We start from the raw sequence: 26,340 nt of genomic DNA, 5'->3' as shown, positions 1-26,340 counted from the left end.
TTTTTTTTTTTTTCTTTTTCTTTTTTTTTTTTCTTTTGCTCTCATTCAACAGGGGGTTATTGTTCAAACCTTAGTCGTAGTTGCAAACTAGTTTTCTTTTTAAAGGCATTGCACATGGTTTCTGAGAAAAGGCCCTTTGAAGTTTTTCGGGTGGGGAGGGGGAGTGAGTTAATATATATATTTTTTTTAGTTCCCCAAACAAACATGGGCACAGAAATGCAGTACTGTAAGCAAGAGGGACCTTCAGATCACACAAAACCTAAAACTCTTCAGCTGTAAAAAGGGACGGTTGTGACGGAGCTGGTGAGGCACACTGAGCATGCGAAGTGGCGGTGAGCAGAACTCTCCTTTTCTGAATCTACTGAGGATCAAAGCAGCAATTTGTGATGGGATTCTGTGGGTCCCACCTTTTGGAGACCGCAGGCAGTTAGTGTTGGAATATGACTGGTTTCATAACTGAGGTGCACTGAGAAGCAATCAACGGGTCGGTCCTGGCCAGTCCTGGGGAGGTCTAAGTGGTGGTCTTTGGGATAACCTTTGGCCTTATGGATTTGGACTCTTAAGTTAGAAGAGCCTACCATTTCAGATGCAATCACTTTTGGACATGCTTTTGCAGACAGTCCTTAATGCTGAAAACACAGAGAATGGGTAATTCAAGAGGCCTTTCTTTTAAAAAATAGACTTTTGTGACCCACTTATTGTAAGGTATTGCAAGGTCACTTTGCGTGTGTCATAAAGTTGACTTCCTTATTGGTTGAAGGTCACAGGAGTAGTGGTTTGCTTTGATGGAAATAGCTACAACTGTGTCCCTTCCTGCTTTTTACTTTTTTCTTTTGCTTTTTTCTCGGCACGTGGTTTCTCCACCATTACTTCTGCACAAAGACGTCTTCTGTTCATCCTGAACATTTTTAAAAAAAAAAAAAATGCAGAATTTTATGTGACTGCTTTTTTGCCTCACAATTATGCTGTGAATTTTACAAAAATTTATTTTCTTTTTTGATAATTTATTGTACCAAAGCTGTTTTTATAGCACATAGATGTCTGTAACCAATAATGTAGCAGTTCTGCACTTTGACACAAGGTGTAACTAGACCATTTTTAAATGTCAGTTGAAAATTATGGCTGTACTATTGCTTAAACAAAACTGGAACTGTTGTTGAATTCATAGCCAATACATTTACAGCAATCTGTGTACTGAAGATAATAGATTGACATCTACTTGGAGACTATAACATCTGTTACATTATCAGTGTGTTCAGGCTTCTGAAGGCAAAAGGGACACTTAGAACCAGAAGCTATGAAACCAGCAGTTGATTCTTGTATTCCTTATTAACATAATTGTAAACTTGAAGGCAAAAGACCTTGATTGCATGAACAGGTCCAAAACAATAAGTTCTGAGTAAAGCAAAACACTCACATGAGACCTGAGGTTAGCAGGCTGTATTTAACAGGTGCCTAATTTTTGGGTAACGCTGCCTTAATATAACACAGTCAGCTTGGCAGTTGCAAAATTTATGGGCCCATCCAGAGATTTGATTGGTGTGGGGAGGGGGGAAAAAAAAAAAAAAGGGTAAAAGCTGCGTGAAAAACTTGGGAAAAGAACAAGGCGAATCCCTCTGTTGCCCATCCCAGATGCCCAGTGTTGCCCATCCTCTCTTACAGAAGCAGTGATCTACCTCTGCCAGTAAGCCCTTGGAAAAGTGAATTTAGCAGCAAATGGTCAATTCCGTGCGGCCGAGTCGTGGGTTTTGGTTTGTTTTTTTTTTTCCGTGGAAAAGGTGGAATTTTTTAATCCTCACAGTGGCAACGCAGCAGCTGACTCACCATGTGAACGGGAACGAAAACCCTCGGGATGCTCATTTTTATTTTTTTTTTTTTTTTTTTGTAAATCATGGTTTCCTCGATCAACCGATTTCCTTTTTGGTATCGACACATCGACCCTGTGGATGAAAGTGGGATTTTTTTTTTATTTTTATTTTTTTTTGTTTTGTTTCCATTTGGTTTGGTTTTTGGTTTTTTTTTTGTCTTTATGGTTTTCTTTTGGAAGCTCAGTAACTGGGAGAAGTTTACAGGATTTGGAAGGCTGTCGCCCTTAGAACCAGGAACGCTGAGTTTAGCAATATATATATAAAAAAAAAAAGGAATCCAGTACTTACTGCTGTCTAGGAATTATAAGGGTAATATGAAATCTGGGTAACATTTCGTGTGCTCCAGTTGCCACACCTTTAGCGAGCGCCCCAAAAAAAACAAATAAAAGCAGTTCAAAGAAATAATATCTCCATCAAGAAGAAATCATAAAAAAAAAAAAAAAATCCAGTGCTTCTGCATACTGTGTTATGTTACAGTCCAGTTTTGTGTGCTTTACTACACAGTTTGGTTACAGGACTTCTGTGCATTGTAAACATAAACAGCATGGAAAAGGTTAAATACCTGTGTTCAGATTGTAAGATCTAGTCCGGACTTGCTGTGTATATTGTAACGTTAAATGAAAAGACAAGCCCTTTGTATTATAGTCATGCAGTCTTATGTATGATAAACAGTTGAATAATTTGTCCTCAGACTCTTTACTGTGCTTTTTAAAAACGAGAGAGAGAGAGAGAGGGAAAAAAGAAAAAAAAAAAAGTAATTTAAGGAAAAAAAAAAACCCGACAACAAAGAAAAAAAATGTAAACGATTAGTAAATCTTCCTATGCAATTAACCTACTCCAAGCCATGGTATGGTAGGTATAATTATACTATTATATGTAAATATCAGATACATTGAAACGGAATTAAGAATGTGAAAGTAAAAGTTGGCGGCCTAACAGCTAATTTGGAGTTTTTAATTGAAACAGCAAGGTCTGCAAATGAGTGGTGTGTGAACGCAGCTCTGTGCTCCATTTCTCATGGACTGTGCCTGCAGTTTGAGTTCTTTCTCTCCTCCTCTGGTAGTCTGGATGTTCTCTGCAGCTTCCTGCTCTTCCAGACAAGCTGATTTTAAGGCCAGGAGTGACCCTGGAGTGGAATGCTGGCCCTGGCATGTCGTTATCCCCAGGGGCCAATCCCGTTGTTCCCGCATCTTTTGGGTGCAGCAGGACATGAATTTGAAAAAGCTGCTTTTCCTCTAGATCCTTCCAAGTGTGAGGATCCTTCTCGTGTCTCTGGAGTGGTGCAGGTAGTTGGTTTTCCATGCTCTTTGTCCTCCTTGAGTTCCAGGACTGTTCAGTTCCATCAGAGCCTCTTAGAAGGACGAATAACGACTCTAGTGTGAAACTATTTCACTTTATCCACGTCAAAACATGTTAATTAATAACCTCTGTAGATGGAGTTCCTTAAACCTCTTTAACTGTAAAGCTTTTATGGCTCTTCTGAAACTCCAGGTGTTTTAAAACCCATTCTTAAAGCGTGGAATTGCCCCTGGGAATGGTTTCAGTCCTGCTGTGTGCAGGACGTGCAGGTCCATCCTCGAACCTCTCAGTTGATATCGTGGCTTGTTTTGTTGATACCTCCAAGGATTGCATTTTTGAAACCTTTCAGCCTCAGTTATTTGCATTAAAAGATTGTAAATTTAGATGATTATCCATCATGATTCCTCAGTCCTTTGGGAACTGCTGCTCTCCCAGGATTTAGGCTCCCATCCTGTAAGTATAATGGGGTCTGGAGGGGGCTGGTTTGCACAAGGCTTGGGTTCACCTGTAGGTGTGACTTCTCTCCATTGTTTATCACTCCACCATCACTGTTTTCATTAAACCACCGATGTTCTTACATTTAATTCTTGATAACTGGAAAAAAACACCTTGGAAGGTCGATCCCCATTGAAGAATTCCTGTTGAAAGCCATCAGGAACATCCTTTTTAAGGAGGGAGTAAGTGAAAACTCCGCCCTCGCGACACAGAACATGTCATGTTGATTTACAGAACCAACACATCTCAGTGAGGTCGTTGTTTGGAACTTCTGAGTAGCTTGGAAGTGTCTTTCTGGTCAAAATGCCACAAGTAAGTGGCTTCAAAGTGGAGTGACTGCAGAGTGTGCATCTCCTGAGTTTCGATAAATTTTTGTAGTATTTTTGTAACTTATTTTAATTCTCTCAGGGGGGACCTTCTGGCTCTGCAACCCCCTGACAGGAGGGGGGAGCTGGGGGGGTCGGGCTCTACTCCCAGGGAACAAGGGACAGGAGGAGAGGGAACGGCCTCCAGCTGTGCCAGGGGAGGCTCAGGTTGGACAGGAGGAGGAATTTCCTGCTGGAAAGGGTGGTGAGGCCTTGGCAGGGGCTGCCCAGGGAGGTTTGGAGTGCCCAGCCCTGGAGGTGTCCCAGGAAGGCCTGGCCGTGGCACTCAGTGCTCTGGGCTGGGGGACAAGGTGGGGATGGGGCACAGGGGGGATCCATGGGCTGGGAGGGCTTTTCCAACCTCAGTGATCCTGGGATATTTTCCTTAGAATGAAGCACATTAAAGTAGCACAAGATCTGTCCAGCAAAGAAAGGCACTTTGCCAAAGTGCAGTTTTCTGTTCCCTATCCCTGGTTTTGTGGGGTCCTACAGATGCCACCTCATGTTGGAAATTTGTGATTGGTATTTATGTCTCCACCTCATGACAACAGTTGAGCTGGTTTTTTTCCTTACTGATTGAGATGCCTTGATTTTATTCCAGCAGTTCTCCAGACAAGCCCTTTCAAATGTTGTATGATCTGCCCAGACCTGAGAGGGTTTGTAGTTTCTGTTTATTGTGTTTTATGGTAGATGTTGCAGAACATCACAGAGTTCAGTCACATCCTGGGCGTGTTCAACCTGGAGAAGAGAAGGCTCCAGGGAGACCTGAGAGCCCCTTCCAGGGCCTAAAGGGGCTCCAAGAGAGCTGGAGAGGGACTGGGGACAAGGGATGGAGGGACAGGACAAGGGGGAATGGCTTCAGACTGCCAGAGGGCAGGGTTAGGTGGGATATTGGGAAGAAATTCTGGGAGGGTGGGGAGGCCCTGGCCCAGGTTGCCCAGAGAAGCTGTGGCTGCCCCTGGATCCCTGGAAGTGTCCAAGGCCAGGTTGGATGGGGCTTGGAGCAACCTGATGTGGTGGAAGGTGTCCCTGCCCATGGCACGGGGTGGCACTGGAGGATCTTTAAGGTCCCCTCCAACCCAAACCATTCTTTGATCCTAAACAAGGCAATGAACTTCCAAGTCCTTATGTAGTGACTGGAATTTTCTCGTTCTCTTCCCTGCACACCTTTGCAAGAGGCATTTCCCATCTCTGGGAAGTTGTGCAGTCCAGCCCTTGGTCTCCAGGTCTCTGTAGGAACAGTTTCACCAGGATTTTGGAACTTGATGATCTTTAAGGTGCCTTCTGACCCAAACCATTCTATGATTCCATGGTTTTCTGCTCCCCAGTGCTGCACACTCCAGAGTCCTGGAAAACAGTTCTCCTAATGTCTCAGTGTGTGTCTGGTAGCACCATATTTTCTAGAACATCTCCTTTTGCAGATCAAATTTGTAGCTGCTAACAAAGTGCAGAAATGGTTTGAAATTTGGCTTCTCTCCTTGTTTTAGGACATGGAATAGTTTTGTAGTTCATGCCATGTTCTCTTGGATGCATCAGCCCTTTGGGCTCTTCCAATTGCTGTTGCAGCCTCCTGGTAGAGAGTCTGTCATGAAAACTTTCTGGGAATACAGTGTTTTTCCAGTGAAGCAATAGGTGAGCACTTTGATTCCTTCCAGAAAGTCTAAAGGATTGCTTAATTTTTTAAACCACGTTTGCATTGCTGTTGGAGTTGTGCACACACCAACATTTGGATTCAAAGCATCTACTTGTTAAAGGGGGTTGAGAGTTGGTGTGTTTGAAGCAGGACAGTTCTCTAAACATGTTTGCAGTGTGTTTTCCTGTTAAGTTTCCTGCTTAGAGTCAGTTCTTGCTGCTCAAGGCACTGGGATGGCAGGAGTTTGGGATTTGGAAGATCTGAATTGGGAGCTTTCTTCTTTTCTGGCTTTCCTGCTTCCTGGTGTGTGTTTGTGTATAAAGAAATGGGGCTTCATTTTCAAGGTAATCCCTGGATTGGTCCCAACTGGAAGAGGTTGCTCACAGAAGATGTGGCTGCCCCATCCCTGGAAGTGCCCAAGGCCAGGTTGGAGAGGTTTTGGGATAGTGAAATATGTCCCTGCCCACATCAGGAGGTTGGAACTGGATGATCTTTAGGGTCCCTTCCAACCCAAACCTTTCTGTGATTCTGTGGGAAAAGAGTTAAGAACTTTGCCTCTCAAATCCAGTGCTGTGGGATCCCCAGGGAGGAGTCCTGCTGGGCTGATGAATCTCTTGCAAAATCACATATATTTTAACAATTTCTTGCAACTTCAGGTTTTATGGCTGTTCTTTACGGTCCCAAGTAATGAAAGGAGTAGCATTCCTAAGGCAGCAGGAATTAATAACCAAATCCACCTCCTGCAGGTCTCCCCTTGAGAAGGGAGAGGGAAGGAGATGGATTTGATGGATGTTGATTGTCAGAAAGCAGCGAGTGAGTGAGTGACTGGAAAATGATCTGTGGAAAAACAAATGCAGAGTTGGTTTGTTCTGGAGATCCCAGTGGAAGATCTGAAGCAGAAACCTCTCTGCTCCAGGGGGCTTCTCCAGGGTGGCTCTCCCCCCATCCCAGCTGAAGGTGTCTTTCCCACTCACTGCCGTGTTTCAAAGAGCCTCTTTTCCCTTCAGATTTTCCCACCAAGCAGCTCATTGAGGATTCCAGGACTCCTTCCCAGCATCAAATGCCAGCAGTTGGTGGAGTGAGATAATTCTGAGACTGAAAGGATAAGGAGGATGGAAAAAAGGCTCATCCTGAACGGGGCACGTGGAGCTAAACAGCAGTTTCAATGCAACAAACCCTTTTATAGTTTGTATTTGAAGGAAACTCCCAGTTTGGAGACCTTTGGAGTCAAAAATAAGCTGAGGGAATGGAATCAGGGAATCACAGAATATCCTGAGTTGGGAGGGACCCCCAAGGATCACCCAGTCCAAGCCCTGGCCCTGCCCAGGACACCCCAACACTCCCCCCTGTCCCTCAGAGCGTTGTCCAAACCCTCCTGGAGCTCTGGCAGCCTTGGGGCCGTGCCCATTCCCTGGGAATTGAGTTCCCAAAGCTTGAGTGTCATCACCTCAGAGACCTGGGAGGACAAATCCAGGAATCTCAGGAGAAAAATCTCTTCCAGTGATCTTGGAAAATCAGAGATGTCACAGAGTTCCTTCATGGCAACAGTGGGAGAGTTCTGTCTGAAGAAAAAGTCCAACACTGTAACTTTGGCTGAAATGATTTTAATTTGCTTTTCAGTTGAAACTTTACTTCATCTCCCTCTTCAGGAACAAGAATATTTCAAGTCCTTTTCTCCCCACTCCCAAATTCCCATCCTTTCTTATGCTTCTCCCTCCCTTCCCCTGCTTTCCACACTGTCCTTCTCCCCCTTCCTACACTTCCCACATTTTACTTTTTTCTCCTTTTCCCATTTTGATTTTTTCTCCTTTTCCCTTCTTTCAGATTTTATTTTTCCCTCCCCTTTTTTTCCTTTCTTTTTCCATGTCCCTTCTCTTCCCCGCTTTGCTTCTTTCAATTTACTTTTTCTCCTCAGTTCTATTTTTATTATTTTTAATTTATTTTAATTTTTTTTAATTGATTTATATTTATTTTTGCTCTCCCTTTGGCAGCTCTTCCTTCTTTCCCTCCTCACCACTTTTTTCCCCATCTTTTCTTTGTTTTCACTCCTCGTTTCAAATATTTCCATCTTTCAGGGTTTGTTTTTTTTCCATCCTCTTCTTTCCTATCTCATTTTCTCACCTCTGTATCTTTTTTTCCCCCCTTCTCAAATAAGGAGCAATAAAATAGTCCCTCTCCTGCTCCAAAACACAGTTGGAACCATCCAGCTTTGTAAAGCCATTTATCTTGAAGAGTGAAAATCCTCTTTAAGTTTTAAGATCTTTGTTACAAGCAAGAAATTAATTTATATTTCTTAAAGCAGTTTTTCCTCTGGAAGCCCCACCATCAACTCTGCTTTTTGAAGGATCATTGCCAGAATAAAACAAACACCTCCAATGAAATAAGAATTAAAAGTTGAATCTCACAAATTACAAATAATAATTCAAACAAAATAATTCAAACAGGCTTTGGAAAAATTGGGGTATCAAGTGAAACAAATGGTTTGGTTTTAAAGTTATCCATGATTTCCAAGCATAAATGCAAACACTCAACCATCTTTTAAGAGTTAAAAAACGGGGGGAAAGGACAGGATGAGGAAAAGGAGAACAAAAGGGACAAGTGTATCATTATCGGTGTTTAAAGTTAGAAAAACAGGCAAGAAAGGAACTGAAAATATAATTTCTGCTGAGGTAACTTTGTCATCTATTCAAACCCCCTTTTCTTCATTCTTATTTCTTCTGAGGAAGGAGGGAACATCTTTTTTTATGCTTTTTTTTCCCACTATCTAATTCTAATTAAGTTCTCCTGAACCTAATTTAGTTTAATTCAGAGACTTTGGTCCTCCACATGTTGCCAATTTTGCCATTTTTCCCATTTGAGGTCCATTTCTGAGCTCTGTAAATGTCCCATCAATGCCTTTATTTCTCTTCCAACTATTTCACTGTTTTCTGCTCGGTTTTGTCTTTGCAACCTTTTGTTTTACAGGCGTGAAAAAGGGACTCTGTTCCCTGAATACTGAGATGGAAATTTCCTGAGCAAAAGGCCGGGGAAAAAAACTTGGGAGACACAATTTGCTGTGGTCCAAAGGAACTTCCTTGGAAAGTCCTTGGAAGTGCTGAAATCCAGACTTTTCTCATTTTTCTGTGACTTTTCTCACCTGGAATATGAATGGATTTGGTGTGTCCTTAGTGCTGGTGACTGGGAATTAATTCCTGACTGGAATCCAATGTGGTGGGGAGATAAAGGACAAACCAAATTGCCTGGGAATAGAAAACAATAATAATGACAGTGCTCTGGACTTTCCCAACTCATGAAAAGTTGAGTGGAATCACCAGATTTTTTTATTTAAGTGATAAAGAGTGAAAGCTTGTTCTTGGCAGAGGAGTGTTTGTCCTTTACTTTGCTGCATCCCTGGGAAAACAAAGGGAATGGGAGGATTCCTGGGGGTGAACAGAAGGCTCAAAGCCACCTGGATAAAGGGTTTCTGCTCCTGTGGAGCTGCTCCATGGGATCCTGGGAGCAGGGAGGGACAGCAGGAATCTGGTTTGGAGGGAGGAGTTCCCACCATGGAAATAAAAGCTGCAAAAGTATTCAAAGTGATGAGCAAAAGCTCTGGATTGGGACCTTACTGGATGTTTGGGAAGAGGGTGAGGAGCAGAATTTATTCCTATGCTTTGCTCTGCTGAGCTGGCATAATTTATTCCCATGAGTCTCCTTGGGACCAAGGAGGGAAAGGAAAGCTTGTAGGAAATACTAAATTAAAATGAGTAACACCCTGAGGAGAACCAGCACCCAGCCAGGAATTAATTCCCAGTCACTAAGGACACACCAAATCCTTTCTGTCCTGGGCACAAACGTATTTCAGGTGAGAAAAATCATAGGAAAACCGAGAAAAATCTGGATTTCAGCACTTCCAAGGACAGAAAATCACTTTGGACCGCAGCAAATTGTGTCTCCCAATCAATTCTAATTCTTGAAAGTTGGGAAACAACTTCCTTGCTCCTTCCAGGCACAGAGAGCTGCTCAGTCCTGGAGTTACTCCCTTGGAAATGTGGGTGCCTGCTGGAGTTGGGGAGAAGACCCTGAAGATCTCTGTGACCATTTAAGGGCTTTCTTGAAGCCTTCCCGTCCTGCAGCCTCCTCCTTCATCCCCAACTCCATTACAGGGAAAAGCTCCTTGTCCCTGCAGCCTCCTCCTTTATCCCCCAATCCACATCCAGCTCCATTACAGGGAAAAGCTCCTTGTCCCGTTTTTTTTTTTTGAGCGTTGGCCAAACTCCCACAGCTGGGAGCTCCCAGGGCGTGTTTGAAAATCCACCCCAGGGAGGGAAGCATTTGGGAGGGGTAAGAGGAGAACCAGGAAAAAGCAGATCCGAGCAGGCACATTTCTACTGACTTGCTTTTCCTCTAGTTTGGAAAAAAAAAAACAACAAACCTCACAAGTAACTTTTCCTCATTATCTGGGATAGATTTCAGATTGGCTCAGTAGAGGGTACTAGAAAAATATGGAGAAATATTGGAATAAAGTGGTTTTTGAGCAGCTCTGAGGTGGTTTGGCCCTGTCTAATCATGTCTTGTGCCCTGGGAGTGTGGCTGGAGGAGCTGTTTGCCCTGGCTGTGGGTGCTGGTCACCAGATTTTTTTGGTCACCCTGCCCTGGTCACCAAATTCCCCCACTATGTTTAGAAGCACCAGCCACCCAAATTCTAATGAGGCTTGTGCTTTGCATTGACACTTTGCAGGAGTTAAAGCCATTAAAAACAAATGCTTTGCCGTTGCACTGTTTTATTTGTATTTTTTTAACTTCATTTTAAGGTGTTCTCTTCAGGGAAGTTTTTGACGAAGTTATTTTGGCAGGTTCGCTGCTGATGCTTTTATTAAACGAGACAAGGCTTGTTTATTCCAACACACATCTCGTGTGATTTCCCCTCAAATATTAATTTGGAAGAAGGAGAGAATATTCCTAACATGTGGCTGCATCCCAAGCAGTGTGGGCAGGAGGGGAGGGAGGGGATTCTGCCCCTCTGCCCCCTCGGGTGAGACCCCCCTGCAGAGCTGCTCCAGCCCTGGGGAACAGCCCAGCAAGGACATGGAGCTGCTGGAGAGAGGCCAGAGCAGGCCCCAAGAGGATCCCAGGGCTGGAGCAGCTCTGCTGGGAGGAAAGGCTGGGAGAGCTGGGATTGTTCAGCCTGGAGAGGAGAAGCTTTGGGGTGACCTGATTGTGGCCTTGCAGGACCTGAAGGAGCTCCAGGAAAGATGGAGAGAGACTATTTCCAAGGGCTGGAGGGACAGGACAAGGGGGAATGGCTTCAAACTACCAGAGGGCAGGGTTAGATGGGATATTGGGAAGAAAATCTTGGCTGTGAGGGTGGGGAGGCCCTGGCCCAGGTTGCCCAGAGAAGCCGTGGCTGCCCCTGGATCCCTGGAAGTGTCCAAGGCCAGGCTGGATGGGGCTTGGAGCAACGTGGGCTGGTGGAAGGTGTCCCTGCCCATGGCAGGGGGTGGAACTGGTTGATCTTTGAGGTCCCTTCCAACCCAAACCATTCCATGGTTGTGTGAAAGGAAATGTCTGCAGACACATCCCTTCATCATTCTCCCAGTGCCAGTGGATGGAGAGCAGGATGTGCTTTTGGGCACGAGAGAGGAGATTAAATCCACGTGGGTGCAGCCCCTTCCTCTGCACTGGAGTGCTGGTAACCTCTGATTTTTCGTTTCTGTGGCATGAGGGTTAAGGCACTGATTTGATTCTTAAAAAATGAAGCTCTATATCCATCCCTCTGCCAGATTTTCAGTGCAGCTTCAGCCAAACTCCTTCGCTTCTGTCTCTGAGTTCCACACCCTGCTGCAAAAATCTGTGATAATGGAGTTTTTTATAAAAGATTGTGTCAGTCTTGTGTCTTTTTGGTTATGTTTGAACAATTTCTCTCAGGGGCACAAATGGATACAGCAAATAAGGGAAAAGATGGTATTTTTGCCAGATGGGTCTCTCTGTTCATTCACTGTGGAAACAGAGGAAAAGCCCTGAGCAGTTTGTGACTTGTCTCAAGTGAAGAGACAAAGCAAAAGTTTAGAAGACTCTGCCCAAAGAAATGAGAAAGCAAAAATCCAGCAGTGCTGGACTTTGTGTATCACGAGCAAAGAAACCTCTCAGGGCTGAATTCAGGAAAACTAAGAGGATGTTTTGGTGTTCAATAAGGAATTTAAAAAGCCATTTGCAGCAGTGCAGGGTGGAATTTGTGCTGTTTCTGGGGGGCAGAGAGGCAAAAGTTCCAACTGGGGGTATGATGCTTCAGAACATAACTCAAGAAGGGGAAGACACACACACACACACGACAGATGAGATGAAGTGCAGAGGCTGCAACTGTCAACACAGAAATAACTGGGAGTGAATCTGAGGTGAGGGATCTGAAGGATGGGCAGCTATTAATAATAATGAGACACTGAAAAAAATCCCCCAGCTGGTGATGGGGGGAAACCTGAGAACGTCGGGCTGGCGGGGGGGGATCGGTAAAAATAGCAAGATATGTTTGCAGGGGGATGTTTCTCAGTCGTGGCAGCGGAGTAATGGAATATAAAATGCGAGTTTCTGGAGCTGGGGCATCGGAGGGGCCCTCGGCAAGTTGGATTTCTGGAGCAAACCAAACCCACAGCAGAGGCAAAACCTTCCAGAAACAGCTGAAGTGCTGTATCAGGTGACTGCAGAGGGGCTCCATTTGATCCAGGAGCACTTGGACACGTCAGTCAAGGGTGGAACGTGACGGGAAGAAAGCAGAGCGGACAAAGCTCGGAGAAAGGGAAGGATTTGAGCTGGACAAAAAGAGGAAAGAAGGAAAAAACCCTTATGAAATCCATCCATTGTCGTGCAGTTGTAATTTTCAGGGGGCAAGACCCTGTTATTTTCCAGTCATTGAGGGTATGGAGGGAAAACAAATCAGTGGAAAAGGCAACAGGGATTTTTCCGTGGAGTGCAACTGGAGGAAGAGTTGTGTGGCTGGTACCTCCCTCTCTTCTTCCCAGTGAGGGTTAAAGAAATCTGTTGGCATGATTTGAGCCTCTCTGACCTGATTTGCACTCTATAGCAGAAATGTGGTGGTTTTTGAAAAAAAAAAAAAAAATAAAAATCTTTCCTTCTCAGTGTTAAGGTAGAAATGCAGGATGTCAGGGGGGTGGTGGGGTCACCATCTCTGGGAGGGATCCAGAGGCACCTGGATGTGGCCCTTGGGGACGTGGATTAGGGGTGATTGAGGTGCTGGGACTGGATGATCCTGAGGGTCTCTTCCACCCTTGGTGATTCCCCGGGACTCTGTGGGATGATGGCAGATTTTAACCAGTGATAACATCAACACTTCCAAGTGTTCTTAAGAAATCTAAAGCAAAGCATCAATTTTCATGGATCAGGACGAGACCAAAACCAAAAAACCCCCCTGTGAAATGAATTGTTTCACAGAAATACTCCTCGTGGTTCCTCCTGCTCGCTGAGAACCAGCAGAGCCTTTCCAAGCCAGCAAGATTTATTTTTTTTTTATTGCAGCAAATGAAGGAAATTCTCCCAGAATTCTCCCAGCCAGCTCTGCTGATGGCTCCTGGTTGTTGCATAACCATATCCCTCCCTGGCTGATCCCTGGGATCAGGCAGCAGGTTGAGGGGGACTCTGGAATTAGGCTGGAAAGGGGCACGCCCTGGTTATTATTGCCCAGTGGGGAGGGAGTAGAAGGGCCCTGCAGCCCAGCCTGGGGCAGGGAACTCAGGGATGTGTCACTTCCAACCCCAAATGGGTTCCAGACCATCTGAGTAGCTCCTGTGACATTCGCAGACTAATTTGGGAAAGGTATTTGAGCACCCCCCTGACCTTAAAGCTCAGCTCTGCTCCTGTGCTCAAAGACCAAATTTCCCAAACTCGTGTCACAGCAGCTTCAATTCTCGTGGAAAAAAACAAAAAAAAAATCACAGAATTAAAATACTGGTGAAAATGTTACTTTTTTACTCTTCTTCCAGCACATTTTAGCAAGACACTCAACAACATTATCACTGGTATTTATGCTGATCAGATACTGATGTAGGCTCGTGGTTACTTTGTATAAAAGCAACAGTTTCCTGAGTTTTCATCTTACAATGATAATTTTCCATGAAGAATTGGCTTTTATTTTATTTTATTTTTTTTTTTTTGCTATCCTTGGTCCTTTTCCAGAAGTCTTCTAATGTGATGTAAAATTCAGCACGAAGGGAGTAATAATTTATTGCCATAATGTAAAACTCTCTCTGAGTGCACCCAGTTCTTTAAAACCAGCAGGGGACTGAAAAATAGAAAATGCTGTTTCTCCTCTTCTTTGTTTCCATAACAAAATAAGTCTTAGAGCCTGTTTCTCAGTTATTTAACAACGTAAGGAAAAAATATGTATTATAATATATATATAATATATATATTAACTCAGGTGTGGGGGTTGGGGGGGTGTTTTAATGACTCGTATTCCCAGGACTGAGGTTTTGGTGGTGCATGGAATTTGCTTAAATCCTTGCCTGCTTTTTGTGATTTTTATTTAAAAAAACCCAGTTTCAATGCAATCTTCAATCTAAATATTCAGTTTAGAGGGGATATGACGTTATGGAGCAGTTTGACCTCCACTCCTGTGTCATATAGAATTATAGAATCCCAGAATGGTTTGGGTTGGAACAAACCTTAAAGCTCATCCAGTCCCACCCCCTGCCACGGGCAGGGACACCTTCTACTATCCCAGGTTGCTCCAAGGCACATCCAGCCTGGCCTTGGACACTTCCAGGCATGGAAAGTCAACATGAACTAAATATTTGCTGTTGAAGAAAGTGGTTGTCTCCTCCACCCCCTCTGAGGTTGGTTTTGGTGGGGTTTTGGTCAATCCCACAGTCCGTGTTTTAATGTGACTGTCACAGTTCACACACCACAATCTCTGGGCTGTCCACTCCAACCATTTAATTTTGAAATGATATTTAAACCACTTTAAATTTGTCTGTCCTGACTGTTGTTGATGTTCAGTTTGGCAGCTCCAGGTTTCCCTCTGATCCACCTTTGCCTTGCACGACAAACCCGGGGAGCTCAGACTGAGTTCCATCTGTGGCCTCACAGTTCTTATGTCAAGCAAGCCCTTGGCTATTTTATAAATAAATCATCATAATATATAATAAATATAGCATTTTCAGTATTAAAAAAAAAGGGGGAAAAGCAGCCAGAACTTTGGGGAGCAGAAGAAACAGCTCATGGAAAGGCGAAGGGACCTTTGCTTTTGTTCTTCTCTTCCTTGGCTTTTGTTCTCTTCCTTTGATTTTGCTCTCTTCCTTCCCTTGCCCCCTCAAAGGGCTCCTGTCCGACCTCTCAGGCACATTTTTGTTCTGTTTTCATCCTTTTCTTCCCAGCTGTGTGGGTTTTGTGACGTTTTAGCCCAGCACGAAGCTCTCCACCCTCTCCCTCCTCCTGTTCATCCCCCAGCTTGCAGTCACCATCCTCTCCCTCTGCCCCTGCTGTCCCTCGTCCCACGCCCTCCCTTGGGCAGGAACACCCTCACAGGGGTGTGGGGGAGCTTCCTCTTCAAGGAAATCTTGGGATGATGCTCCGTGTTGGGGCCTTTGAACCACCAAACTGCTGGAATTCTCCCCCTCTCTGGGTTTCTTCGGTGGGATCTCCCAAAGATCATCTCCCTAGAGCTGCTCCTTCAGCTTTTCTGCAGAGGTTTTCTCCCAGTCCCTCCAGAAGGTGCTGTGGGAGTTTATTTGGTCTCTTCGACCCCTTCTCTTCTCCCTGTCTGTCCCCATTTCTGTCCCATCCTGTCCTCTGGCAATAAATCAGAAGAAAAAACTCCGATTTCTCTGCTCCACTCCTGCCTTGTCTGTTCCCGTGGATCAACTCAGATTTAGGGCCCAAAAATTTAAATGGAATTTATATTTCAATGCAAATTTCTATATTATAAATTTAAGTGTAAATTAGCAAAACTCATCTTTTCTTTCCTATGTTTCTCCTTTGCACTGGAGAATAATTCTCCATGAATAATAACACAGTAGTTGGATGTACAGATTTAATTTTCCTCCTCACAGCTCCTATTTTTTTGTGACTGTTTAGTCCACTTATTCCCATGTTTATCCAGCTTACCAATAAAGCTGCATTGCTGCCTTTTCTCTTCATATTTATCTGTCATCTCCAGCTTTGTAGCTGAGTCTTGTCTCCTGATGATCTAAATTAACTGATGGTATAATTTGGAGGGGATTTCTTTGATTGCACAGAATCAGTTTATGGCACTCAACTCAAGATTTAAATGGCTTTAATTCCACTCAGTTTATTCCACTCCAAATAATGATCAATCAAGAGTTAAAGTTAATTCTCTTCTACAACCCAAGAAAAATACTGAAGCTCTTACTACAACAGTGCTTGAAGGCTGAGCTTTCATAGTGATCTCACCCATTTAGGAGCTCAAAACTGATTGAAAAAGTATCTTCCCACTTAAATATTATTCTTAATAATATTATCTTAATATTAAGATAATCTTATAACTTTTAACCTTTTGAAACACTGGAATTTATAGTCATAATATGGAAATAATAATGGAAAAAAGCCCTTTTTAACCCTGCAACGGAGTTTCTCCACCGTGAATTTTATGGTAGATCCGCCCAGAAATTTTCCTTTTAGCCCAAAGTTTTGTCTCTTTTCCCTGTTTCCCGAATATCCCCTCAGAGATTGCAACAGCTTGCCTGGTAATTTGTAACCTGATGGGAAGAACCAGACAGCGGAGGAAGGAGCCGTGGCCTGAGCTTCTGCAGCTCCCTATTTCGGATGATCTAAGATTAAAAATGCCTCTCTGAGTCAGATACAGCAGGAAGCTGAGCCTACACTTCCTAAATCCCAGGTGGATCCTCGACATTTCGGTCCAAACCCTTCACAAGTCCATTTGTGGTTTTTTTGTGTGTGTGTGTGTGTGAAAATGTGCAGGATGTCAGATTGGGAAGGGTTTAATTTTAGCTGTAATCAAAGGCATGGCAGTGACTGACTCATGTTGTAAAGCTGAGCTTAATGGCAGATTTCTTCCCTGTCAGATATCCCCAAGAGTGTATTTTATTAAAAAAAATAAAATATAAAAAAATATAAAATTAATACTTATTCAATTTTGCAGTGGGAAAACTGACTTTAATTTGATGGCCTGAATTTGTTCATTATCTGCAAAGCTGAGCAGAAATGGGGTTTTTTTCAACCTATTTCAAGAAAAACTCCGGATGAACAAAACATTTTGTTCTAATACCATAACGCTTCATTAGTTTATTTTGGGAATGTGAGGGGAAAAAAAAAACAACTGTGGATGGAATATTCCATTCTGGCTTTTAAGTGATACGATTTCATTTTTGGGATGTGATTTAATTTTGCCTCTGAAGCAATTCACTATATTGATCTTGTGCTGAATATCAGCACTAACCCACAGATTACTCAAGAATTAATAATTAAAGACCTGAAATTCAGGATTTCTTCACAAAGCTAGAAACTCTCTTGAAAGGCCATATTTTTATGGCCATGAAGATTTTTTGGCAAATCAATCAGTGTGTTGGCACAAAGAGAGGACAAATGCTGTCATTAAAAAAAAAAAAAAAAAAGGAAAAGGAGTTTATTTAAATTTATGAAATAAACCACACTTTGCCATTTTTTTTTTTTCAGGAATATTTTCCTGTGTTGTTTTCTTTTCCTGTTTTTGTTCTCCACGGGGTTCAAATCATGAATTCTCTCCCCTGTCTCTTCTCATCCTTCAGATTTCGTGGTGATGATTTGCTCAGTCACCTTTCTTATGCAACGGTTTCGGTCGTGCTTTACTTTATTATATTAATTAATAGTAATTTTGTGCACCTCAAAGAAATGACACCTGCACATAAACAGTAAAAAATGGCCACAGAATGGAGTTTGGAAGCCTTGATTCCAGTGGCCCTGCCCTTTGTCCAAGACTTTTGTTGGGTTTCATCTCCGGGCTTTGCACTTGTTCGTGTCCCTCCTTTCCAGGGATCTTTCTGACTCGCTGTGAACCATCCCTGGAAGTGTCCAAGGTTGGACGGGGCTTGGAGCAACCTGGTCTGGTGGAAGGTGTCCCTGCCCATGGCAGAGGGTTGGAACTGGATGATTTTTAAGGTCCTTTCCAACCCAAACCATTCTGGGGTTCTGTGGTGATTTTACCTTTTGATCAGAAGTGTCTTATGTTTTTTTCCACATTTTAAGGGTCGAGTTTATTAAAAGTGAGGATTTATTTTTTCCCTGCTGTGGTGTTTTCCTTTTTTTCCTACAAAAGCTCCAGCACGAGGACAATCTCTGCAGCCTCCTCCTCTTGCCCCACTGCTGTACCCGAATCCAATTCCACTAAAATGCCTTTGAGAGGCTCAAGTCACTCTTCAGCCTTGTCTGGAAGCCTTTAACACTCTGGGCAGTGCCTTCAGTCATCCCCAGGGTGCTTAAAAATGGGCCTAAAACCTACCCCAGCGTGTGGGTTCTTCAGGACTTTGGCATGTGTTGGATGCAGGTGGGATTTGGGTGAGTGGAGACCTCTCCTGACTCCATCACCTCCCGGGGAGCCCCAAAGCAGGAGCAAAAAGGCAGCACCGGGTTCTCCCACAGTCAGCTCAGCAGATGGTCTTCCCAGAAGTGCCTCCTAATCCCTGCTGAGCTTGGGAAGAGCTGGAGAGTGTTCAGCAGTTCTGAGCAGCACAGGCAGCGATTTTGGAGCTCCTGCATCCCATCCCTCTAAACCAAAATGAAGTGAAAAATGAAGTGACTTCTGTCACCGCCTGAGCAGGATTCATTAAAATGACTTCCGAGTGTAAGAGTTGGGATTCCCCACGCCCAACCTGACTGAAGTTTTCAGATTAGGCACTTCTTGTTAAGATACCATAACCTGTTTTAGAAAATGCCATTTTTTAATTAGATTGGAGTCGCATTTTGAGGAGATTTCTGAGGCTCCAGCTCTGCATCCTCAGGTTGGCAGGAGGAGCACGTGGAGAGGATCCAGCACTGAACACCACACTGCCATCCTTTCCCAGCTAGAAGCACCTCAAACACCATCATCACACATCATTTAGGAGGGATATTTCACAGAGGAATTTGGGACACCCTGATGGGGAAGTCTCCAGGGAGAGGGGTTGTGAGGATTCTTGCTCGCGTGCCAGGAACGTTCCTTTCCTGAACTGGAGGGAGTCCAGAGGACTCCAGGCCAACATGTGGAGGAAAAGTGTGGTGGGGTAGCACTTCTCCAGCAGTTCTTCCTGTTTTAACTTCCCAGAAAATCAGTGCAAGTGATTTCCTACAATAACTTGAGGGAAAACAGCTCCGTGGCTTGGAAGAGTGGCTGATGGAGACCTCAAAGCAAGCTGGGAGCAGGATGGTGCTGGAGCTTCCAGAGCTTCATGAGCTTCACTTTCCTTGAGTTTTGACTCTGAATTTGGAGCTGCTGCCTTTGATTTAATAAAAAAAAAAAAAAGAGGAAAAAAGTAGGGGTGGTTCTCTCCTCTGAGAAAAACCACTAACAGCAGTTGGTGTTATTTAAAACTTGTACGTTTTTATTCTGTGTGAACGACACGTGAGCTGGGGAGAAAGAGGAAAGAACTGTGGTTTATAGTTGTGAACTTGCTTAGAATAGAAAACAGATTTCACACTTGAGATGAAATGGGGAGATATTTGAGCGTCTTTAGAGCTCTGTCTTTGGATGTGACGTGTGTGTGCTCCCTGTGCGAAACCGTGTTGGAGCACCAGGATCCTGGCAAAAAATGGGACAATGGCAAGTGGTAAAATAAGTACAGCTTTACATTGAAAGTTGCCACTGGATTATAATTTCTGGAAATCCAGAGGATCTAAGAAAAGTGGGAGAAATAAGCTTGAACTAAATCCATGAAATGAATCCTGAATGTCGACACCGCCTTTCCCTTTCAAAAAGCCAAATCCTGAAAGTTTAAAACTCCCGCAGGAAATAATCAATAAATAACAGCTTTCAGGTCTTGTCTTTAAGAATTATTTCCAGCACAAAGCCAAGATTTATGCCTGGTCTTCGTGTTTCCAAACAACTCGTTCATGAGCTGAAGGAACAAGAGTGGAAGAGAAGCCAACTTCTCATGTTGTTGGGTCTGAGTGTGGCAATGTGGCTGTGAAGGAGGCTGATATTGTGAAAAGAAGGATATTTTGGTGGACAGAGAGTACCAGAATAGTGAAAACTTGATGTTTCACAGCCAGAAGCTCTGGTGGGGGCTGCTCAGGAATGTCCTACACAAGGTGCCCGACCCTCCCATTGCCACGTGGACAAGTTGTTTTCAGTGTTGAGCTTCTAATTCACATCCACATTAAAGAACTGGAGGAACCCAGGGGATGAGGAATTGTCCACTCTTCCTTTAAGAACCCCAAGGATTTAATTTAGTGGTAGAATTATAGAATCATAGAATCCTAGAGTGGTTTGGGTTGGAAGGCACCTTAAAGATCCTCTCGTTCCAACCCTTCTGCCATGGGCAGGGACACCTTCCACTGGAAGAGGAAAGTTTCTTTGGGCTTTTTTGGGAATTCAAGAGCCAGTTATCCCTTGGAATCGGTGCTGGGGATCTGCTGGTGCTCTCACAGCAGGGTTGGTTCTTCTGGAGAAGTGGGACATGGCTTTGACCATCCCTGGGCTGAAGAGAGCCGTGAATCCAGGTCTTCCCTCTCCTGAACAGCCCAACATTGTGCAGCTGAGCTAAACGGGAACTTCTGCCCTGTGGCTGGACACAGAACAGGGATTTCTTCCCTGGCTTGGAAAGGCCTGAGTAGCCCCTTTAACTCCAGCAGAGGAACCCAGACTTAAAGCCAAAGGCTTGAAGTGAACTCCAAACCATTTGCCAACGTCCTGGTGTTTGTCCCACCCCGTCTGGCAACGGGGAACCTCTCAGAAGTTTAAATTTATTGGGATGGCTCCCATGGCTTTGGTGTTCTAAGGCAAAGCTCTAGATCATAACAGCTACATACACCTAAGGGAACATCTGCATTTTTGGATGTTTGTTTGGGAAGAATTTCTGAGATTTCTTTTAATGCTGGTGAAGAGGGAATTTACTGCTAAATAATAGGCCTGAGGTTGATTAATTGGCTGAAGGAATTTGTGTTACTCCGTTGAAAGCAGGAGGTCTGTGTCTGTTATTAATACCTGGAAGACTTGGTTTGGAAACTTGGGTGGGGGAAAAACAATAGTGTGTTATTAAATTAAAAAAAAAAACAAAGGAAAAAAATAAAAGGGAGAAGGAGTCAGAGAGGACTGTGTAACTCTGGGCATTAAGCTAAACAAAGCACATTTGCAGCGTTTCTGATGGTTGAAGAAAGAATTGGAAGCTGCAGGAGATCACTGAGAGCCCACATTCACCTCTGGAAACTCTTTTGCTCCTGGAAATCACAAGATACTCTGAGGAAAAGCCATCAAAATATTTTAGTGAATGATACAGAGGTGTAATGAGTCTTGATTAATTAGGTAGTCAATTATGTTGAGATGTTACACTCGTGTTCCATAAAATGTGATTTGCCAAAAATATTCCCATAGGGAACCAAGCTTTCCATGGGATATTGTTTAGGCTTGAGGGATGAAGTTCCCAGGTTATACTATTTCCTGCCAATGAAAACACCACTCGGCATATACGGCTTGAAAATCCATTGTTAATTAACAGCATTCGATTCTTAATTGTCTTTTTACCAATTCAGTTGAAATCATTGACACAAAATACATTGTTAAACTGCTTAATCAATCATTGTAGAAAAATAGAGGTGTTTGATAGGGACATTCTAGTACAAAGTTTCCATGAAGCTTCCCCCGTTGAAAGCTTTGGAGGCTTCTATTTGTTTTTTGTTTTGTTTTGTTTTTTTTTTTTCTTTTTTTTTTAAAGCTTATGTTACAAAAATGAGAGTTCATAAACTTTACAGTCCGTACTACATTGATACCAAAGACAATAAAATACAGGGGGAGAGAGAGAGAGAGAGAGAGAGAGAGACAAACACACACATTTTAAGCTTGAAGTGCCCTATTCACAAAAATATAGCTCACACATGCGCATGCCCCAGTGGTGGAAAGTCTGGTTTTTTTGTGCTAAAAGGACACAAAAAAAAAAATTAAAAAAAAAAAAAAAGGTTTAATCAGGGCCCTGAGCTGCTGTTCCAGTCAATGCAATTTTTGTTAAACTGCAGCAATGGATTCTGGAGCGGCCCCAGTAAATCACAGGAGCAAAAAGCCGGTTTCTCCTCAGAGGAACGCTTTGCTCCCGCTAGGACTGACACGGATCGTGGGCTTGGGGTGCTGCTACCCTGGCTCCTCTGCTTCCCCTGGGGCTGGGGAGCCACCTTTCCCCCCAGAACTCTCAGTAGTAGCCTCGTGGGTGGGTTGGGGTGGATGGGCTGGAGCACTCGGCGGGAGGATGAGCGTGGGGAGGTCTGTCCCAGCCCGGCGCTGCCTCCCGGGATTTGAGTGTAAGGAACCTTTACTGGGTCACCAAAATTCCTTATTCTGCACCATTCCTTGCATCCTGCTGCCTTGGGAAAGCCTCTTAGGGGCAAATGTTCAGAGCTGAAACACAAACCCCCTCCTTCCATCCAGCCTGGTCTGCCAGTCCCTGTTGCGCGACCCTTTCCTTCCCCACACCCTCCTCGGTGGGAAGCACAGGGAGAACGGGAATTACCCCTGCAGAGGGAGGACCTGCAGAACTCCCCCAGCCCCAGATTAGCCACGCCCTGAAAATCAGCAAGGGGCGGCTGTACCAGCAAAGAAAAATAATCAAAGAAAGGAAAATAGGTGTGAATTTAACGTGAAAGCTATATCACAGTGCAAATTTTTCCACCTGCCTGCCAAGTTTTTCTCCTGAGGTTAATTTTTTTTTTTTTTTAAATTACTTTCTCTTCTGTTTTAACGTAAATGTTTCTGTACAAAAAAAAAAAACAAAAAAACAAAACGCGCTTCGGATTCTCTTCGGTGCGTTCGTTCCTCCCGGAGCAGGCAGGTATGGAAAAAAAAACCCAAACAAAAACAGAGTTAAGGCTGCAGCTTCTTCTCCTTTGCCGGCAGAAACGCAGTTCTTGGCGGGGCTGAGCTCCCCGACTCACGGGGGTGTTGCTGCGTAAGCGATGCGGGTTCTCTCCGCCCCGACAGTTTTAAAGTTTGCTGAGGTGGAATGTACAGGATTTACAGTGATTTACAGCTACCTAAGGTGGAAAACTCGTTGGAGAAGCTCTCTCTCCCCCCGAGCACGGGTGGCAGGATCCGTGTGTTTAGCTGGGACACCCCGTTGAAACACACACCCAGGGCTGTTTGTGCCACCCGTGACTCTGCTGGCAAAAAAAAAAAAAAAATGACAAATTTCGTGGATTTTGGCTTCACGTGAAATGCAGCTGTTTCTTTCCCAGCTGAGCAGCTAAAATCTAATTCAGTTTTCAATGGCTTGTGCTGTTGGTGTAGCAAACTGCTGAATTCCCATGGTCTGGGCGGGGAGAAGGGAGGAGTTTCCCTGGATATTGCACATAAAGGATAATACCTCTACATGAAACATGCTCGCTATATTAAGAGTATGCAGGAAATTCTGTTTAGCCATGAGTTTGCCACAGCCTAAATTTTAGGTCGAACTGCCCCAAAAAAGAGTGACCAGGAACCGGTTTTGCCTTATTTGTAAACATTTTCACAGTATCTCAGGAGTTCTGTTAGGATTTATCTACCCTGCCCTCTCCCAGACTTATGGCTTTTTAGAGTCAGTGAAACGATCTGTTTGGCAAACAGTGAGGTTCTCTAAATAGCTGCCAGTCTGGTACACTGAAGAAAATGTCATGCACTAGAAGAGCCTTGGCGGGGGGGGAAATTATCAATATTACACTCCAAATATTTGAAGAGAAATTCCTACTCGACGGGGAGTTAGTTTTTTTGCATCCCGATATTTCTAGGACTCTTGTTTCTAAACCTACATTAGTTACACGTCTGTGTGTACATTATTTAGAAGTTCTTTACTACAGTACTTTTGTACATGCGGTGTTTATTACTAAATGTAAAGAGAAAGTAGTTACATAAGGCATATGTACAGTATTTTGTTGGATTGCAGGTCCCTCTGCTCACCTTCCCCTTAAAGCTGCAAGGCCCATTTCACAGAGGTTTGTCCCCCAGCTTGTGGAGCTGTCCTGAAACACGTAAAAACCAGAGTCAAGGTCCGCTTGGATGAATTAGTCCTTCCTTTTAAACCCCTTGCTTGTATTTCCATTGCATTTGGGTGGGGGTTTTTTTGTGGTGGATAAACCTGGAGGTCTTGACCCTGGAGAGGTGGAACCAGCAGTCACTGCCAGGGTGGGGATGGAGATTCCACCATCCCCAGTGGCTATTGCAGCTTTACCCCACGCCTTGGAGTCTGTGAATCTCTGGAGCTGGAATCGGGTAGGCAGATATTTCGCATCTGGAGTATTTATTTTCCAGGGATTGAGAATCGTAGGAAGGAAAAAAAAAAAAAAGAATTAAAGGCGTGTCACAGAAAGAAACCGGGAGCCAAGAGGGAGAAGACGAAGGAGGTGGCGTGGCCTTTGTGCCTCTGTTGGTTCTACAGTTTGGACTCGCTCTCCAAGTTGGCCACGTCACCGTTTCTTTCATTTTGGTCTTCCTGATTCTTCTCCTCCTCCTCGGTTTCCAGCTCCGCGTGCTGGTCCAGCTTGCTGGAAACGGACCACGTGAGGGGCAGTTCTGCTCGGCTGGCCATCTCTGCCAGCTCTTTGGCACTGTAAACTGGGGTGTTGGTCTCATAGGTTTCATGAAAACTGTTGTAGTCAACCTCATAAAACCCATCCTCCAGGGTGAGGACGGGGGTGAAGCGATAACCCCAGAGGATCTCGCTCGTGATGTAGGAGCTTCGGGCTTGGCAGGTCATCCCTGGAACACAGAAGGAAGAAGTGCTGTAATAAGGACCCGCTGCTAGCCCAAATCTTTAATTATTTAATCAATTTTTTTCCCATCTAATAAGAGAAATGTATGAAAGAAACGCCAGAAAAGAAATCAGGTTTGACATCGTATGAATTTGAGCTTAGAAAGCAGTTTTAGAGTGTAAACATCTCTGACGCCCTTTCCATCTGTGCATGTGCATAATAACCAGTGCTAAGTCTGTCAGCAAAGATCAACACATCTTTATCCAGTGCAGTCCTTCTTCCTGGATTTCATCAACTCACCTGCTGAAGGGTCTCTCAGGTGGTTTACCAAGAGTGTCTGTGCCATCCTCCGGGTCCCACTGCCAAGTTCAGCACTTGCCCAGACTAACAGGAATTTACACAACAGCATTCCTCTGCTGGAACCCACCACCGAGCCTGTGATCCCAAAACTTGGCTCCTCTGAAGGTAGGAGTCACTTTTTATTTAAAAAGATTTGAGAGTTGGGCTGGTGGCCAACGCACAAACATCACCAAAACCGCTGAAGGACGTGTGATAGTGGTGATGTTGAACTGGGATAACTGGGACTAATTTCTCTGCTACATTCCCTTCACAGCTCTGCTGAACTTCACTCTACAGGGCAAAAAAAATGCTGTTTTTTGTTCAGAGGCAGCTCTTCCAAGCTCAGTGCAGCTCCCAGAGTGTCCTCTGGGCGAAGAAACACCTGGCCATGGCAGGGACCTGTGACTTGGAGAACCCGCTTCATCTCACACCAACATCTTGGAGAAGCACTACATTAAAATATTAATGCTCAGGAGTGGAAGGGAAAACCCAGCTGAGCAGGAAAAATATCAGGAGAAATGAATTTAAGAGGCAAAAACACGATGCCAACAAAATAGGAGTACATGGAGAGAATGTGATGATTTTCTTTTGATTATTGCACATTATTAGCTGTGTATGACTAAGCAAACTTCAGCTGAACAGTATTTATTGAATACAGAGCAAATAAAGTTACTTAACCTGCCACACTTCACTTATTTAGAAGATAATCACAAGCAATTAAAAGAAGTGTTTAATTTAGAGAGCACAAATGGCAGACTTTAGAAATGTCCATTTTCTCTCTGCACTGGTAAAGTCACATGGATGGGCTCGTGAAGAGCCAACACTGGGAGTTTATTGTCCCCAGTCTTTTTTCAGGGTTGTGCAAAGTGCTCCAGGTAATTCTGCCCTCGTTCTTGCTCTCATATCTTGCTTCTGAGGGGTGAAAACTGCTGTTTCTGGGTACTCTGTATTTCTCACTTGTGGTGTTACCTTTAGGAAGACGTTTCCCAGCTGCCACCACACTGTGGTACTTCAGCCCTTCTCCAGTGCTTCCCTTCACTTCCTGCAGTGCCTTGGATCCTGTGGAGCACTGGCTGTCAGGGAAAGCTGTCCTGGGAAAGCTGCTGCACTGGACCCAGCAAAACCCCCTCCGTCCTCCCGCTGTGCTCTCTGCTCCTAATTTCTCTTTCTTAATGTCTGACAGAAATATTTAAGCCTTCGGTTTTCTCTTTGTTCTTGCAGGACAAGACAGGTTTGCATTTCAATTCTCAAGCAATGCACAAATGGAAATACCAAGGTCTTACCGTTTTTCTTCTCCTTTCACAGGTGGGAAGGGTGGAAGGACAACAAACCCTGTGACAAAATCGCCTCCTGTGTGATGTCCTGTGTGATTTGTATTCTAAAGGATACTTTTCCCCCCCCAGAATGATGGAGGGAGAGGAATGTGGCAGCTCAAAGAGCTCTTGGGTGACAACAACCCCCTGCAGCTCCAGGCTGGGACAGAGGGGATGGAAAG

General features: G+C 44.1%; 2 protein-coding genes across 5 annotated transcripts in view; one reads left to right on the top strand and one right to left on the bottom strand.

The window, feature by feature from the left end:
* The window catches only part of DYRK1A (dual specificity tyrosine phosphorylation regulated kinase 1A), a 72,603-nt gene extending 69,959 nt beyond the window's left edge, over nucleotides 1-2,644 (top strand). The window contains exon 13 of one of the 2 annotated variants that reach the window (XM_017838568.1): nucleotides 1,663-2,644. In XM_017838568.1, the coding sequence (XP_017694057.1) occupies nucleotides 1,663-1,671 (9 nt within the window). In that variant the 3' untranslated portion in view covers nucleotides 1,672-2,644. Of the gene's footprint in view, nucleotides 1-190 lie in introns of both variants that reach the window. The other variant, XM_017838567.1, reaches the window with a different exon arrangement.
* Nucleotides 2,645-21,262: 18,618 nt separating this feature from the next.
* The window catches only part of KCNJ6 (potassium voltage-gated channel subfamily J member 6), a 171,143-nt gene continuing 166,065 nt past the window's right edge, over nucleotides 21,263-26,340 (bottom strand). For all 3 annotated transcript variants that reach the window (XM_017838570.1, XM_017838569.1, XM_017838571.1), the window contains one exon: nucleotides 21,263-24,513. In XM_017838570.1, the coding sequence (XP_017694059.1) occupies nucleotides 24,188-24,513 (326 nt within the window). In that variant the 3' untranslated portion in view covers nucleotides 21,263-24,187. The remainder of the gene's footprint in view (nucleotides 24,514-26,340) is intronic.

This window comes from Lepidothrix coronata, unplaced genomic scaffold (assembly GCF_001604755.1).
Source record: "Lepidothrix coronata isolate B3197 unplaced genomic scaffold, Lepidothrix_coronata-1.0 Scaffold347, whole genome shotgun sequence".
NCBI classification, from domain to species: domain Eukaryota; kingdom Metazoa; phylum Chordata; class Aves; order Passeriformes; family Pipridae; genus Lepidothrix; species Lepidothrix coronata.
This window is presented reverse-complemented; position numbering and strand designations above follow the sequence as displayed.